Source organism: Manacus candei, unplaced genomic scaffold (genome assembly GCF_025592945.1).
Source record: "Manacus candei isolate 608988 ecotype Guabito, Panama unplaced genomic scaffold, ASM2559294v1 h1tg000043l, whole genome shotgun sequence".
Taxonomy (NCBI): domain Eukaryota; kingdom Metazoa; phylum Chordata; class Aves; order Passeriformes; family Pipridae; genus Manacus; species Manacus candei.
This window is the reverse complement of record NW_026138091.1, coordinates 19,881,883-19,897,250: the sequence shown is the minus strand read 5'-3', so window position 1 is coordinate 19,897,250 and position 15,368 is coordinate 19,881,883. Positions and strand designations below refer to the sequence as shown.

Genomic DNA, 15,368 nt, shown 5'->3' with positions numbered 1-15,368 from the left:
GGTTATAATAACAGTTGTCCAGCAGCTGGGAGACTGCTGCCTAAATTGTTTCAGCTTAACTTGGTGAACTGTACATGGTAAAGATCTAACAAACCTCTGAAACCACTCAGTAACAAAGTAACTGGGACTTAATTGCAATAAATAAGCAGTTAATGGGTGGACATAGACTGACTGTAGATGAGAACTCATTTTTAAAAAAGAGCAAATAACACACAGTGCTAAAAAATGTGTAAATATAACCTCAGCCAGATCCAAGACTAAGGGGGATGGAACACCAGACATCAACAATAAGCACTTTCTCCTGGTAAAGGATCTTGGGATACTGACAACATAACTTTCCTTTTGATTAGCTTGGTTGATTAGAGCTTGGTGCTAATAACACCAAGGTTGTGAATTTGATACTTGTATGGACCATTCACTTAACAGTTGGACTTGATGATCCTTGTGAGTTCCTTCCAGCTCAGAAATCCTGTTTATCTTGTGGGGGGGCTGAATTTGTTGGCCTTAGGAACCAGAGGAGTAGGGAGAGGGTGTGTATCACTGGAGAAAAGGGATTAATTCTCAAAAGTTTAGGCGTATTCAGATTTAGTTACATTAATAATGAGATTTTCCTGTAATGATTAAATAATCTGAAAAACTGCTATAATTGTAACTGGATTAATAATAAGATTTGCTATGGTTTTGAGTAGGCTGTTAAGATATTAATTAGATAAACAATAAATTCTTTGCTTGGCATTTTGTCAATAAGAAAGTCTTAAGTGCAACATAATATACCATAAAAATCCTGCTTCTATGTTATGTTGAAGATTCAATTAATATATAAATAGGAATTACTATTAAACAATCTCCTTTCTCAGTTTTTCCATATAGCAAACTTTTCCCAGTATGTTCATTGACTATTTTTACCTGTATTTGAGGATGGTTTAGATTAGCTTTACAAATCGTGAGTGCTAAATTTCTACTTGAACTTTTGGAACTCAGTACTACTGAATATCAGGACTAACACATACACTGCAACAGACATAGTAGAGATTGATCTTTGGTCAGTTACTGACTACCGTGGCTCTATTTGTAGTAAGTTGATGAGAAGTTTGATTTGCATGGACTTTAAAAACCATAAAACTGCAATAAATTGTGTGCTGTAGTATATTTAAACTATAAGACAGTGTGGTATTTAACCTATCTTATGAGAAGAAAAAAGAATCAATTTATGTACTGATATTTTAAATTACTTTAAAGATCTACTAGGCAGTGTACAGGATGGACAACAGTAAAGAAACAGACTTCAGTTTATTACTAGTTTATTATAAAATATTGTAACAAATGTTGTAGATGAACTAAATATGAACATTTCTTTCCCTTCAGAAATTCTGCTGATTCCCAATGAGCAGAATGTTTAATAATGCAACACTTCTTTGTCTTATCTTCTCCAGCTTTTGTCACACAAAAGCATAATTTCTGGTGCCAATGTTCTGCGATGTTATCTGTAAAATCACAGATTATGTCTACAGGTGTCACACATGAACAGAAAGCTTTTTAAAATTTAGCAGTTACAGAAGAACTAAAGCATCTGAAACTGTCATACTGAAACAAGCAAAGGGAAGAGAAGAGAAAAAAAACTTTAAAAATTGAAACAGGCAAAAAAATTATTTTTTTTTTGTTTTAATTTTATGGTAAGAGGTGACATTTGCCAATAGAAATGACAATTGGCATTATTGTCTGTCATGTTGAGAAAGTACCATGTTGCTATGAATAATAGAATCATACAAATATTTGGATTGGAAGTCACCTTTAAAAATCATCTTGTTCCAAACCCCCTGCCATGGGCAGAGACACCTTCCACTGGATCAGGTTGATAAGGGCCCCATCCAGCCTGGCCTTGAACACTTTCAGGCATGGGATAGCCACAACTTCTCTGGGCAATCTATTCCAGTGTCTCACCCTCATTGTAAAAGATTTTTTCCTTATGTCTAACCTAAATCTACCCTCTTTCAGGATAAAACTGTTGCCCCTTTTCCTGTCACTACAGGCCTCGGTAAAAAGTCTCTTCTCTGTCTCTCTTATAACCCCCCTTTATATGTTGAAAGGCCACAACAAGATGCCTTCCCTCTACAGCACAGGGAGGAGGGATATGAATGCTTTCAGTGTTTTCCTGAGAAAAGACTCGTGTTTTCCTGAGAAAAGACTCATGTTTTCTCCACCACAAACAAAGAGGGACCATTTTACTGTCTTGCCCAGTCTGAGGGATGCCTGTAGATAGATGACATTTTATGATGTATCATTTATTTCCTGGCTATAAATGGTCTGTTAAAGGCTTCTAACAGCTCTGAGTGAAGGCAAAAAAGCTATCGAGGAAAAAAGCTTGCTGCAGGTCTGGCCTTATAAAATCAAATGAGCTGAAGGACCTGAGAAGATTCATATAAGAGACATAAAAAATTTGGTATTAAGTATAAAGGAAAAATTAAATCATAATTCAATCTTCTTCTCTGTTACTAGCAGTGTGGGATGTGTTTAAGAGTGCCTGTCTCTGTATATCTGTCTCAGCGGGATGGTTCAGACTCCAGTGTTTGATACCAAGGCTATTGCTATAGCCTGTGGAGAAAGATGCTTCTAAAGGGAAAATTGTATAGAATTAGCCAATGAGAATCATTAGACCAGCTGTGTCTTTTTAAACATCCATTTCTTTTTGGACTGTAAGTAGCTGAATTGACTCTACACTAGGCACACTCATGGCTTGAGATGCACTGAGTTCCCTCTGGTTTAGCACTTCACTAACTGCTGGACTTGTTCATACATGTTACAACTACTAGAAGTTAAGAGAGCTTGCACAAAAGTGGTGCAAATTTAAAATTTACTCAAGGGATCACAGTAGCCATATCTCCCACCTTTCCAGGATATACTATCAAAACAGATTAGGGAAGAGAATGGTTGAGAGGTACTCTCTATTTGACCTATTGAAACTGAGCAGAAAAGAAAAATAAATAGGATGAAAAAATTAGCAGTTCTGGAGAGAGCCTGGATATAGTCTTCCGTGTGAAAATAGGGGAGGACTTAAACCAAGGAAGCAATCTGGACAAAGTTGTAACATTACCACTATTTTTGTTTTCCTCTAGTGAAAGGGGTTGCTTTATCATGAACTTTGCCTCAGTAAGCACCAGACTGATGGGATAATACTGAGAAACTGGGGGAAATTTTGTTTCCAAGCAGTGAAGCCTAGCTAAGACATAGTCATTCAGCTATCTGCACTGGGACAATTTGGTGCACACACCTGCTTTGATGAATAGAAATTTTTCAGGTTACCAGGGGGCAGTTTGGTTTCAAGTACTTTCAAACTGAAGAACTCATGAGAGTATCTGTGCTTTAATAAAATAGCATCTTTCAGTGCCACAATATTTCCTATGTAACATTTTAAGTTTCTAAGTAGAAAGAATGAGATACATAGTCCTAGAATCTTTGGCAGAAGATAGAAAATCCCTAAATAACCACACAGTAATTTCTATTTTAGCTGTTGAGGCTATATTACCAAGCTTTTGGGATCTTTCTGATGAGGAAAGGGTCCAGGTCATTTGTGAGATAGAAAGATCGTATGTCTAAGTGAGGATCTAAATCTTTTACATGAGAGACAGCCTATTGTGAGGAATTCTTTGTCAACTGGGCAGGTTAAAATCTATACATAAAAAATCCTATATGGATTCTGAAGTGGGGTTGGGGTGGGGGATGGAGACAGGAAGATATTTAGGTGTCAAGTTTTTCCCATAGTATAAAGTGGTTTTTTTTCTTTTGCTACCAATATTTTAGTTTTCTGACTTATATCTTCTGACTGTCAAGAACAAGGAGAATAGATATAGCAGTCTTTGTTACATCCGTGAAAGGCGTTATTGGACAAAAAGTTTGTAGTTCAGAAGGGATTTTAGTGTGAGGAGGGCTGAAATTCATTTCAGTGTAACTATGAATCATTTTGAGAAAGGAACCTTTATTCTCTTGAAACTTCGAGTGAGCTACCACTGTGAGACACATGAAAAATTATTCAGACCTCATATCTTATTAAACTGAACTACTTTTGTTGCTCCTTGATTTTTAGAGCAGCTAATTCTGTAAAAGTTACAGGTAGTTATGTTCCCAGAATAATAAAAGTACCCAGAATGCGCAGCCGTAAAACATCACTGTCCTCTAGTCAGGGATAAAACAAGGGAAGAGTCAGACAAAAGTCAAACCAAGTATTTGGTAGGTATCCTGTTTGCTAGACTTGTGCTTCATCAGCCTGCAAGAATGGGGATTCCAAAGACAGAAGGATTAAATGCAGGAGATGTTCCTGTCCTATAAATAGACTCTTAACTTGCAAATAACCATTTAAAAAAGATGTAGGGTTTGTTGTGATAGGAGAAGGAGTGATGGTTTCAAACTAAAAGAGGGTAGATTCAGACTAGATTCAAGGATTTTTTTATGATGAACATGGTGAAGCACTGGAAGAGTTTACCCAGAAAGCTGGTAGATGCCCCATCCTTGGAAACCTTCAAGATCAGGTTGGAAGGGGCTCTGAGCAACCTGATTTAGCTGAAGATGTCCCTACTCACTGCAGGGGGACTGAACTAGATGACCTTTAAAGGTTCACATCCAACCCAAACTATTCTATGATTACATTAGGAAAAGAAATCAGACTATCATTGACAACTCAGTCAGTCTCCAAGTAGCAATTCATTAGCATATGAAGTCAGCCTAATGTACACAATCCACACAATATGTACATGTGTTCAAAGCCTTCCTCTCAAGGCCTAGTAAGTTTCTTGAAACCCTTCTTTCTCATTGGCTTCATTAAAGGGTAAGTAGTATGGGTGATCCATGAACAACAGGATCCCTAAAACTGAAGCCCTCCAAAGACTATATTCACCATTTGAAAACTGTCCCGTCCAAAACCTCCTAGCTCACTCTGTTTTAAATATTTCAATAATTATAGCAGCTGGTTCAAAAACACAGCAATCATTAGAAATAAACCCCACTGCAGAAGAACTGTAATGAGCAACATGAAAGTAACATTTTTTAAAATAAGCTGTTGTACTGGTCATCAATTAAATCCAAAGAAAATAGATGTAATGACATACCTCATGCGAAATATTTTCACTAAGTATATTGAAATCTGTGGGTTCTTATTATTTCCATGCACATATAGTTAGATTTAGAGTTGTTTCACTTCTGAAGCTTAATCGAATGTAAATGTCTAAGGAGACATTGACATAATAAGAGAAGCCTCTTTAGTATTTCACAGAATCACAGAATACGCTGAATTCGAAGAGACCCACAAGGATCATCAAGTCCAACCCTTAGCCCCATACAGGACCATCCACAAAAGTCACACTATGTGACTGAGAGAACCATTCAAGTCTCCTTGAAATCTGTCAGACTTGGTACTGTGACCACTTTCCCAGGGAGCCTCTTTCAGTGCCCAGCTACACTCTGGGTGAAGAACCTTTTTCTAATATCCAAAAAACTTCTGTCACTGATCACCACAGAGAAGAGATCAGTGTCTACCCCTCCTCATCCCCTCTTGAGGAAGTTGTAACTGTAATGAGATCTCCCCTCAGTCTCCTCTCCTCCAGGCTGAGCAAAACAAGTGACCTCAACCACTTCTCATACAGCTTCCCCCCAAGGCCCTTCACCATCTTCATTGCCCTCCTTTGGACACTCCCAAATAGCTTAATATTTTCTTTATATTACAGTGACCAAAATTACATCTTGACACTCTGGGACCTCTTATTGCAAAAAAGGTCACTGAGATCTACTATAATGCGTAGATTTGTTGTTAATATGGCTATTAAATAATGTACGTATTTTACCTGTAACATTCAGAGGTTCTTTATTCTTTCTATCATCTCACCTTATACTAAACCATGACAGAAGACAAGCATTACAGCTTGAGTACTTGATAAGCAATAAAAAAATACATGTTTAAAGGCCAGTTTTTGTTACAGAATCCATGGATGAGGCTTAGCTAGCCATTCAACTACCATGACATGGTTTTTAAAAATGGTAAGACTTCAAAAAGGATTTTTTTATGTTTAATGGAATTTTCATATGCAATATGGTTTTTTAAAGGAATTACTTGCATTGATTTCAGTTTTGAAAATCCCATTAGGAAATTTATGCGTCTTTAGGAACCAAAATACTTTTGCTTTTGGACACCAGTTAATGCAATGCTTAACCGTAAAAACCACTACTGTACCAGTTTCATTGGAGATTTGGCTCAGAGGGAAATGAATGCATTGGTGGTGCTGTCTGCATGTGAACATGCATCTGCACAGAGATCCTTCCACAGAAGTCCCAAAAAACTTGCTTGTTGATGTGACCATGTAAGGTTTTCATTAGAAATGTTCATGCACAATATAACTCAAGGTCTGCTTTCAGGCACACCACTGTCATTTTGGAGATTGAAGGGAATAGAACTATTTCACTGGTGTGAGAAAAGATTATATTACATTCATTTCCTCAAGTATTTTCTTGATATATTATTGAAATGAAAGAATATATTGCTCCTACAACTTTCCTCAGCACAATAGAAAGACAATGCTAATTGTCTTTTCAGTCTGGTGCTGTCCCTGAAAGTGGGTTCAGCTTCTTACAGATTTTGAAGAACTGTTTGTCTTTTCTTAAAGAGTAGATTGGCCAATCCCTCCTTTTATGATACTGTTTGGCAGTTTTCTATACAAATACACAGTTACTTTATAAAATGGTTCAGAGTACATGCTTTTTTTCTTACCTGACTTTGCTTTAAGTGGGAGAGCAGAGTTTATTTTGATCTCTAAGGAGGAAGTATCTAATGGAAAAACTTTGTAGGCTGAAAGACATTAAAAATTATCAACTATAATAGTGACTGCAAAACAGTTTATTATATCTCTACTTTTCTGCCAAGGGCCAAGTCACCCAAGGGCACTTCATAAAAACTGATGATCTGAAGCTGACGTTGCAGACAGACTTACCACCTTATCTCCAGGTTAATGTGATGGTATTGGCCAGTGCTTAAAATCATGCCTGGCAACAATGTCAGTGAATCATCTGCCAAGGTACTGAGCAGGTTTTAGTTCAGTATCTTTCTCGGTATAACAAGGATTACTGAGAGATTTCCTACCTAACACAGAACTGTAAAGTAAAATTCTTGTTTCATAATATGGTTAATAAAATATAATTTCCTAAGAAAAAATAAATGTTGAGCAGAACTAAAATTAGTATTTATAATATACTAGCTGAATATTTCTTCAAATAGAAACTTCTCTCTGCTGTTCTTATGGAGTGATCATTGTCATCTTCTTTTATGAGATTATGGAAGACTAGAGTTACCTTCTTTTTGTAGGTGATAATGAACAATAAATAGATTTGCTCAAAGATGCCAGGTTTTTCCTTTGTATGTATAGGGAGTTGAGATCCTCTGTGATGTAATTTCGTGGTTCCTCAATTTTCTGATTTTGACTATGACATATTAAGAAGTTTATTGTGTGCCAACAGAGCATTGTGATTAGAATTCAAAAGTAGGGGGAAAATGTTAAAAACAAACAAACAAACAAAACCCAAACAAACTCAAGAATATTCAAGCATCACTATGAAGAAATTAATATTTTTTCTGAGTTTGAAACTCAAAGAATATATCACAGATTTTGTTAGATTCTTCATTATGCTGCTGTCAGTTGAGCCATACTGCATACACTGTTGAATCACCACATGATATATTGGTGTAGAGGCTTCTGTCTGTTAAAGTAGGTGACACACAGCTAACCCTATTGTCACTCCGCTTTTCTTGTCCAGACATACTGTTTCTTTTCTAAAGCTCTGTTTGCTTCAGCATCTTGGTTACTTTTATGAGAATGAAGTTTCAGGAATATTATGTTGTTTCTATCACCTACTCTTAAGGTTATAAAACCAACATGAAACAGCCATACTCAGCTACAATTAAAAGCAACCAAAGCCAAGAGCCCTTCTGATGTATGTTCCCTTTCCACATATTACTTTTAAGATAATTACTTTGTTTTCCTTCTTATATTAAATCAACATAACAATGGTTTTTATGTTGTTGTTTCTTTCCTTTCCCAGATGTACATCCAGACAACTACACTTACTATCTCCATGAGTTTAAGTGCTTCTGTGTCTCTGGGCATGCTCTACATGCCCAAGGTTTATATTATCATTTTTCATCCAGAGCAGAATGTTCAAAAACGGAAGCGGAGCTTCAAGGCTGTAGTGACAGCTGCTACAATGCAAAGCAAACTGACCCAAAAAGGAAACGACAGACCAAATGGCGAGGTCAAGACTGAACTGTGTGAAAGTCTTGAAACCAACAGTAAGTCATCTGTAGACTTTCCCATGGTCAAAAGTGGCAGCACATCATAATAGATGTACGTTCACAAGAATGCACTTTCTTTTAATAATAAACTTTATTATTTTTGTTGCTTGTTCTGCATGAATCCAGAGATGTGTCAGAATTCATGTACTGCTAAATACAGGAATGTCTAGAGTTGTTTCAAAGAATTTGATTTTCAAGGAGGCTAGTAAAGAAATAAAAAAGCACAAGCAGATTTTGAAAAGCCACATCTTTCAAAAATAATTTGTTTTAGCTAGTGCTAATTTGATGTGTTGTGCATTGCTGTGCCAGTTGTGATATGTCCTGACAGTTCATGAGGTGTATTTATGGTCATCATTGTATATTCAAAACTCAAAGGCTGTTGAAAAAATGTATAATGGAAACAGTTAACATTGCTTTTGTTTTGCAGTTAGATATGGAAGTGAAAATAATGCTTTTTACCTTTCCACTCAACTCAAATTTGTTGACTTGTTCATTTATCATGACTCATGACTAACACTTCCCAGAATAATGCTTCCCATCCAGGTTTTTGTTGTGGTCTTACTCATCTTGGTACAAAATGGTGATAATTCATATAAAACTTAATCATTACATGTTCTGATATGTCAGTTTGTAACGGGAAAAAATTCTTTCCCATGTCAGGAAAGTTCTTGAATCTTGCTACATCTCTAAGTTGCTCTAGAATAGAAGAAAACAGAGTTTATAGCTACCATTCTACCATGTGACATACCATCTTACAAATTGGACTTCATAATAACAATAATAATCAAATATGAGCAGAACCATTAACTTTACCCCCAGTGTTTAGCAATGTAGAATTGTTTTCTATTTAGCAGTTAGGGATCACATGGGATGGACAACAGCTGTTACAGTTAAATTTTTCAGTCATTTTACATATTTTAGATATGACATGGTTTATTTTTAGTTTTTATTGCTTTGTGATGGTGTTGACAGATGATTAAATAGTACTATTTTGGCTGAGCACTTTAAGACAAAGCAGTACCAAATTTTCAGAAAAATATTGTTTTTATTTATGAAAATTGAAACCCCTAACTTAATTCAATCAGAGTTTTCCAGATTGAAGGCTATATAATAATCTGTAAATTTACCATACTATAGTTGCTGGTGCATGGAGGATACTGAGAACAAACTATTTCACTTGAAAAACTCATGACCCTTCAAAATGCTTAAAACTTCTAGAGTGAGCTATGGGTCTATACAGATTCAGATTGTGATATATAACAAAGGACAAAAAAAAAGAGGCAGAGAAATTCCTTGTGGATCAAATAAGAATGTAGCAATATGAAGAACTCAATAATTTTGCAAATCTTCAAGAAGGCACCAAAAGAAAACTTTTGCTGAGTATGCAAAATTGTAAACTTCTGAGGAAAAGATAAAGGAAGGTTTTCACAGTAGGGTGAGAAAGAGTATTAATAAGAAAGTCTTGGGTATCTGATGTTTTTCTATTGTACCTAAATAAGAAATGTTCTTTCTGATATTCCTTAAACTATGATTATGCATAATTCATAGCAACAGCTGCTATTGGAAACAAGTCTGCTTCTCCAGTAGTGCGTGTATGCAGGGTAATGCTTATTTACTGTGCTCTAAACATGATTTTAACAGTAACAGATCTATATAATCCCAAGCTCACTAGGAGTGTATCCTGACTAGGCTTTTATCCAGGCATCATAATGTTTCATAGGCAAAAATTCAGAGTCAAGTCATTTGCACTCCAGAGAGCTCTCCCTATGTAATTGAGCTCTAGGCCTCAAGGTGGGTTTCTTTCTTCCACAAAATAGCAAAACTTTTGGAAGTTCCTGTGAATTACTAGTGCACAATGCCACATAAGTCTTTTTCACTAGGCCAACAGGAACAACTTCTCAACATAGCAAATTTTTTTCTTTCACTGACTCCATGTGAGATAGATCTTTCTTTGCAGTGATAGTGTATGAGGCTGATTGCAAAATATCAGTCTACTCCTAGAATACCAGAAGTGGGGAGTGTTTCCCACCATTTACCAAGAACAAATACTGGTAATGATAGCAACACCATAACTAGGTGAGAAATAGGGTGAGACAGTCAGATAATTCCTTTTTCTTCCTATCCAGAGACAACTCTATCTAGTCTGTCCTGTTCCATGTAACACACTTTATTCTATGTTGTCCCCACATAAATACATTCATGGTTTTGTTTTGTTAGTTTTTGTTTGCTTGTTTTGGTGGTGGGTTTTTTGTGGTTGTTGTTGGGGTTTGTTTGTTTGGTTGGTTGGTTTTGGTTTGGGGTTTTTTGTTTGGGTTTTTTTGTGTTTTTTTTTGTTTGGTTTGGTTTGGTTTGGTTTTTTTTGTGGAAATACATTCATAGTGGAAAACAAATTGTTTCTGGGAAACAGGATGAAAACAAACCATCCAGATGCAGTTACAGAAGGCATAGCAATGACAAGTGCTTTAAATGCATATAGGTCAGATCAGAATAATCATTCTGAATTGTTTTAGATCCTATTTTATTTTATTTTATTTTTTATTTTTGTCTTGTTCCAACATCAAAGTAGTAACTGGAGCTATAAAAGACTGTTAATTCCCAGAAATATTTTGAGCCAAGTCTGTTACTTTTTCTGGCCATCTATGCTTGCCAAACGTGGTTCATGTTGTTACTGTGAAATGCTAACAGTCTTCAAGAGCAGGACACCAGCTGCTGAAGCTTTCAGATCCCCAAACAGGAACTCTAGGCTTATTCCACTGAACTATAAAGATATGTACAATGTTTATCAAGTGAAAAAAAACCAAACATTGTTTGGAGATGAGATTAGATTTAATATATTTCAAACTACTATCTACACTAACTTCCTGTGCTGTCATTTTTTAAAGTAGAAACACTCAGAACGCAAAAGCATATTTTTTTCTTGATCAATTCTAGACTAATTATATTAAAACTATTTAATTCTCAGATATGCAACAAAATTACAAAAATTTAACAAGTTACTCTATATCAGATGAGGTGTAGCAACTACCATATTTTTGTATTTTGAGCTTCTTACCAATGTCCTCAGATAATTCAGCTTACTGAGATGTGATAAATCTGATTATGTTACATTGCTGTAGGCTAAACACACGCACATGTAAAGTTATGGCAGAACTCAGCTCATACAAGATAATATGGTAAGCTAGCTTAACCTGATCGTGTATCTTGGCCTATTTTCAGGGAAAGGGAAAAAAAATAAGCTCTGATCATTTTGTTCTTTTGTTCCCAAGTGTGCAGAGTTTGCAGATGTGCATTTATTTGTTATTTCTTAGCTGGGAACAAAATCCTTTTATGCTTTAAAACCTTGGTGCCATTTCAGCAGTCCTGCGTTATTTTCAGTGGGAACTTAATGGGCAAAAGGAAAAATAGAATCCTCTCAGAAATCCAGCTGTGGGAGCATGGGAGAGTTCAGATGGGATCAGTACATCCCATCCTAATGATCTGGAAGATGTAAATGAGGCTATATTTGCTTCAAGTGTCCCAATACGTGCAAATAAAGCTATTTCATATCGGTGCTCAGCTACTATGATCAATTATGTGAATGACTTCCTTCACGTGCCAAAAGTAATCCTTTCATGAACTAGCTTTTCCGGACACAAAGTACTAGAGCTACCTGTGCAAATGAAAGTAAGTAATATTACATTTTGAAGCTTTCTTTTGATTATTCATTCTTATATATACCTTCTTAGGGAACAAAGTTTATAGTGATATGTTAATTATAATGGTTCTGCTGTGTCTTAAAAAATTATACATGCAATATTAGAATCAAATTTCTCAGAAAACCAAAGAAAATTTAGTTATTTATACTAACCACTATTATTTTGTGACAATTTTAATGATCCTTTATTTAGTTTAATCTTTGATGCAGAAGTGAGAAACTGTCATCACTTAGTTTCTGTAATCTAGTCTTCACATATCATGAGATTGTTGGGCTGAATTTAGGAGTTAGCAAGAAGATTGCTTTTCCTATCTATCTCAGCAGTTGTCACCAGATTCTATACAGAAAACAAGAAATTGAAGGAAGGAAGGAAAGTATCGGAATAGAATTTTTGAATCTATAGATGAGGAAACTTTTTTACCATCAAATTATTTTCATCTTGCCAGCTGAATTCTTCAGTATCATAAGCAGAACATGTCTGTACCAGATGGAATATAAAACATATTTAGAAAGTCAAATTCCTCTTTATGCAGTCTAACACAGACCTTATTATAGAGACAAAAAAGAGACTCAGTCCCACAGCAGTCTGATTTTCCGTGTAACCAACTGATATAAAATCAGAGAATTAACTGTAAGAAAGGTCTAATGCCACCACTTTCATCCTCCCATTGTTACATTAACCTTGAGTGATATCACGTAAGTCATATTTTTTATAGCATATTTTTAATATTTTTATAGCAAAAGGATAAGACGTAAGGGCTAGAACCTCACACAGACTTTCATTAAAAAATCAGTTTTTCAACATATTGCCTCTTTCTGAACAAGGGGTATCAGTTTTGCTCAAAAGAAGACATGATCGGCTGACCATCAGTATAAGGAAACCATCCTTCTCTCCAGATAATAGGTGCTGTAGGGGCTACCTACTTAGTTTCACTAATTTGGAGAGATGTTTCCTAAATTACTTTGCTCCTTTCAAGAAACATAAGGCTTCTTCTAGATGGACAAACCACCACTAGCTGCAAAGTTGTCTTTAACCAGTAGAAGAGAAAGAGAATTCCAATCTCTAAAGTAAAAACTGTCTATATACAATTCAGCCAAAATAACACCAGATGTTGAAATTCTGTTGTGGGTATGCTGAAACCACTCATCATTATTCCTCTCTATTGACCTCTGCTTGCACAGGTCATTAACAAAATAAGTTGTTATCAAGGGTACAGAACTTGAGATCCAATTTAATCACCGTTTCTATACATTCTTAAATATTCTTACTTTATTTCATGAATATAGACCATATTGTTAGGAAATATAGCAGGACACTGTCTGAGTTCAAATGCTACGTATGTTTTTTTTTCCTTCTCTCTTGATTCTAAAAATCCTGAACTCTTTTGTTGTTGTTGTTTGTTTGTTTTGTTTTTTTTTTTTTTTTTTTTTTTTTATTTTATTTTTATTTGCAGCCTCCTCTACCAAGACAACTTATGTCAGTTACAGCAATCAGGCAAACTGAGCAGGGATGAAATTTACTGGAAGATCTGCAGGATTGGATCTTGCAAACATAGACTTTACCACTACCAGAATTCAGTCCTGAAAATGTCAGTAGACTACATTCAAATAAATAGTCAGTCTCCTAAAGAACAAGGATGAAACAAGAGGCAAAAGGCAAAAAGAGACAGGGGAAGGAAAAGTCCAGTTTTATAACATAGAGGCAGAGTGTCAAACTTCTGAACTGTTCACTCACAAAAGGAAGCAAATCACAAAAGGAAAACAAATGTTAGCTTGTGAAAAAAAATGCTGTTGAAATAAATCATGTCTGATGTTATATTTGTAAGTACTTTTTTGTGACTGTGACAATTTCCTTTCCTGTCCTACATTGTTCAACTCGTAAAAGAAGATGAGTTTGTTTCTTGTGACGGCTGACTGAATTAAGTCCTGGGTTATGCTAAAATAAATGCAATGGTCAACGCATGCTAATTTTTATACAAAATAATTTATTTCTAATAATAAAGGAATGTTTTGCAAATGTTGAGACTTGTTTTGTTGCAGTTTTAAGGGAAAAAAAAGTCTTTACACTGTTGTCTATTGTTTGTTTAGAATGTGCAGTAAAGGTGGGTGTACAAATAAAATAATAATCATGGCATCAGAAGAATGCAGTGTAAACTCTAAGCATGTGTGTGTGTGTGTGTGTGTATGTGTGCACCCGTGTGTGTACGTACGTGCATGCCTGTCTGCATGTGTGTGTGTGTGTGTACCCCGCAGCGTGTGAATTTATTTGTTCAAAGCTTTGTGACTATATTTTCTAATGGAAGGATTTTTTCTCCCTTCTCACCCTCAAAGTAAGTGCATTTTATATGTTTGTAAAGTAAAGGAGTCCTGATGGTAATTATTTTGTATCATTGTATTATATTTTCGAGTCTCCACTAATAATTTGGATCTTTTTCGTTTCTGGAACTTACAGTTTGTAAGACTTTATGACAGCCAGACTGGATTAAGCTGAAAGCCTATTCAGCCTAATATCCTGTCTCTGACAGGGGAATGTAGCAGTTGCATATCTCAATAAAGGTGACTTTGAAATAACAAAAGAGAAATCAATGGAGAATTTGGAAAGCAGAAGCCTAGTGAATATATGTACTATTGCCTTATAAACACCTACAAATCAAAGAAATAAATGTCCACCTACAATCTTCACATCTTCTAACTCCCATGATTGTATGAGCATTAGAAATTATTATGCAAAGAGAAAGAGAAATTCATATAGATATCTATCATGTTAATAAACCCGTCTAAAGAATTTAAAAAAGACAGCTAGGAACTGTCCACTTTGTTAATATACCTGTGATGTTCTTTAAGACTTTTTCACTCCGTACAGTACTTATCATTCGTCAAGTTGATGGGTCTTCACATTCAGCTGATTATTAAATGTTATGTCTCCTGACTTAGCCTGGATGGCTCCTTGTGCTTTTATCCTCACAGCAGCAGTATTTTTATAACATATCTTGAGGGAGCTGTAGTGGGTCCTAAATTACATGAATGAAAGTTGAAGTATCTGAAACTGAATCTCTTTCTATTGCAATGTCAATATTTAAACTAAAACACAGTCAGCAACTGCATGACAGTGAGTTTCCATTTTCAAAATATTTGATAAAACATTCTTAGTTTCCCCCAGAAATTAAATGTCTGAAGCATTATCTGATGATTGCTTTGGCATAGTGGGTTTTTTTGTGTTTGTCTGTTTGATATTTTGTGTGAAATTTCCTTTTTTGACCATGCCACAAGCACATCAAAGCCAAACCTATAAACTAACATATGCTTACTTCTAAGCATATAGGTAATGCAGGCAATGCAGTGAGACCT

The 15,368-nt window shown here is 35.5% G+C and overlaps 1 protein-coding gene across 5 annotated transcripts in view; it reads left to right on the top strand.

The window, feature by feature from the left end:
* GRM8 (glutamate metabotropic receptor 8) overlaps positions 1–14,996 on the top strand; it is a 333,155-nt gene extending 318,159 nt beyond the window's left edge. For 4 of the 5 annotated variants that reach the window (XM_051795632.1, XM_051795634.1, XM_051795636.1 and 1 more), the window contains 2 exons: positions 8,077–8,323; positions 13,475–14,996. In XM_051795632.1, coding sequence (XP_051651592.1) covers positions 8,077–8,323; positions 13,475–13,524 — 297 coding nt within the window. In that variant the 3' untranslated portion in view covers positions 13,525–14,996. Of the gene's footprint in view, positions 1–8,076; positions 8,379–13,474 lie in introns of all 5 variants that reach the window. The other variant, XM_051795633.1, reaches the window with a different exon arrangement.
* Positions 14,997–15,368: the final 372 nt, after the last annotated feature.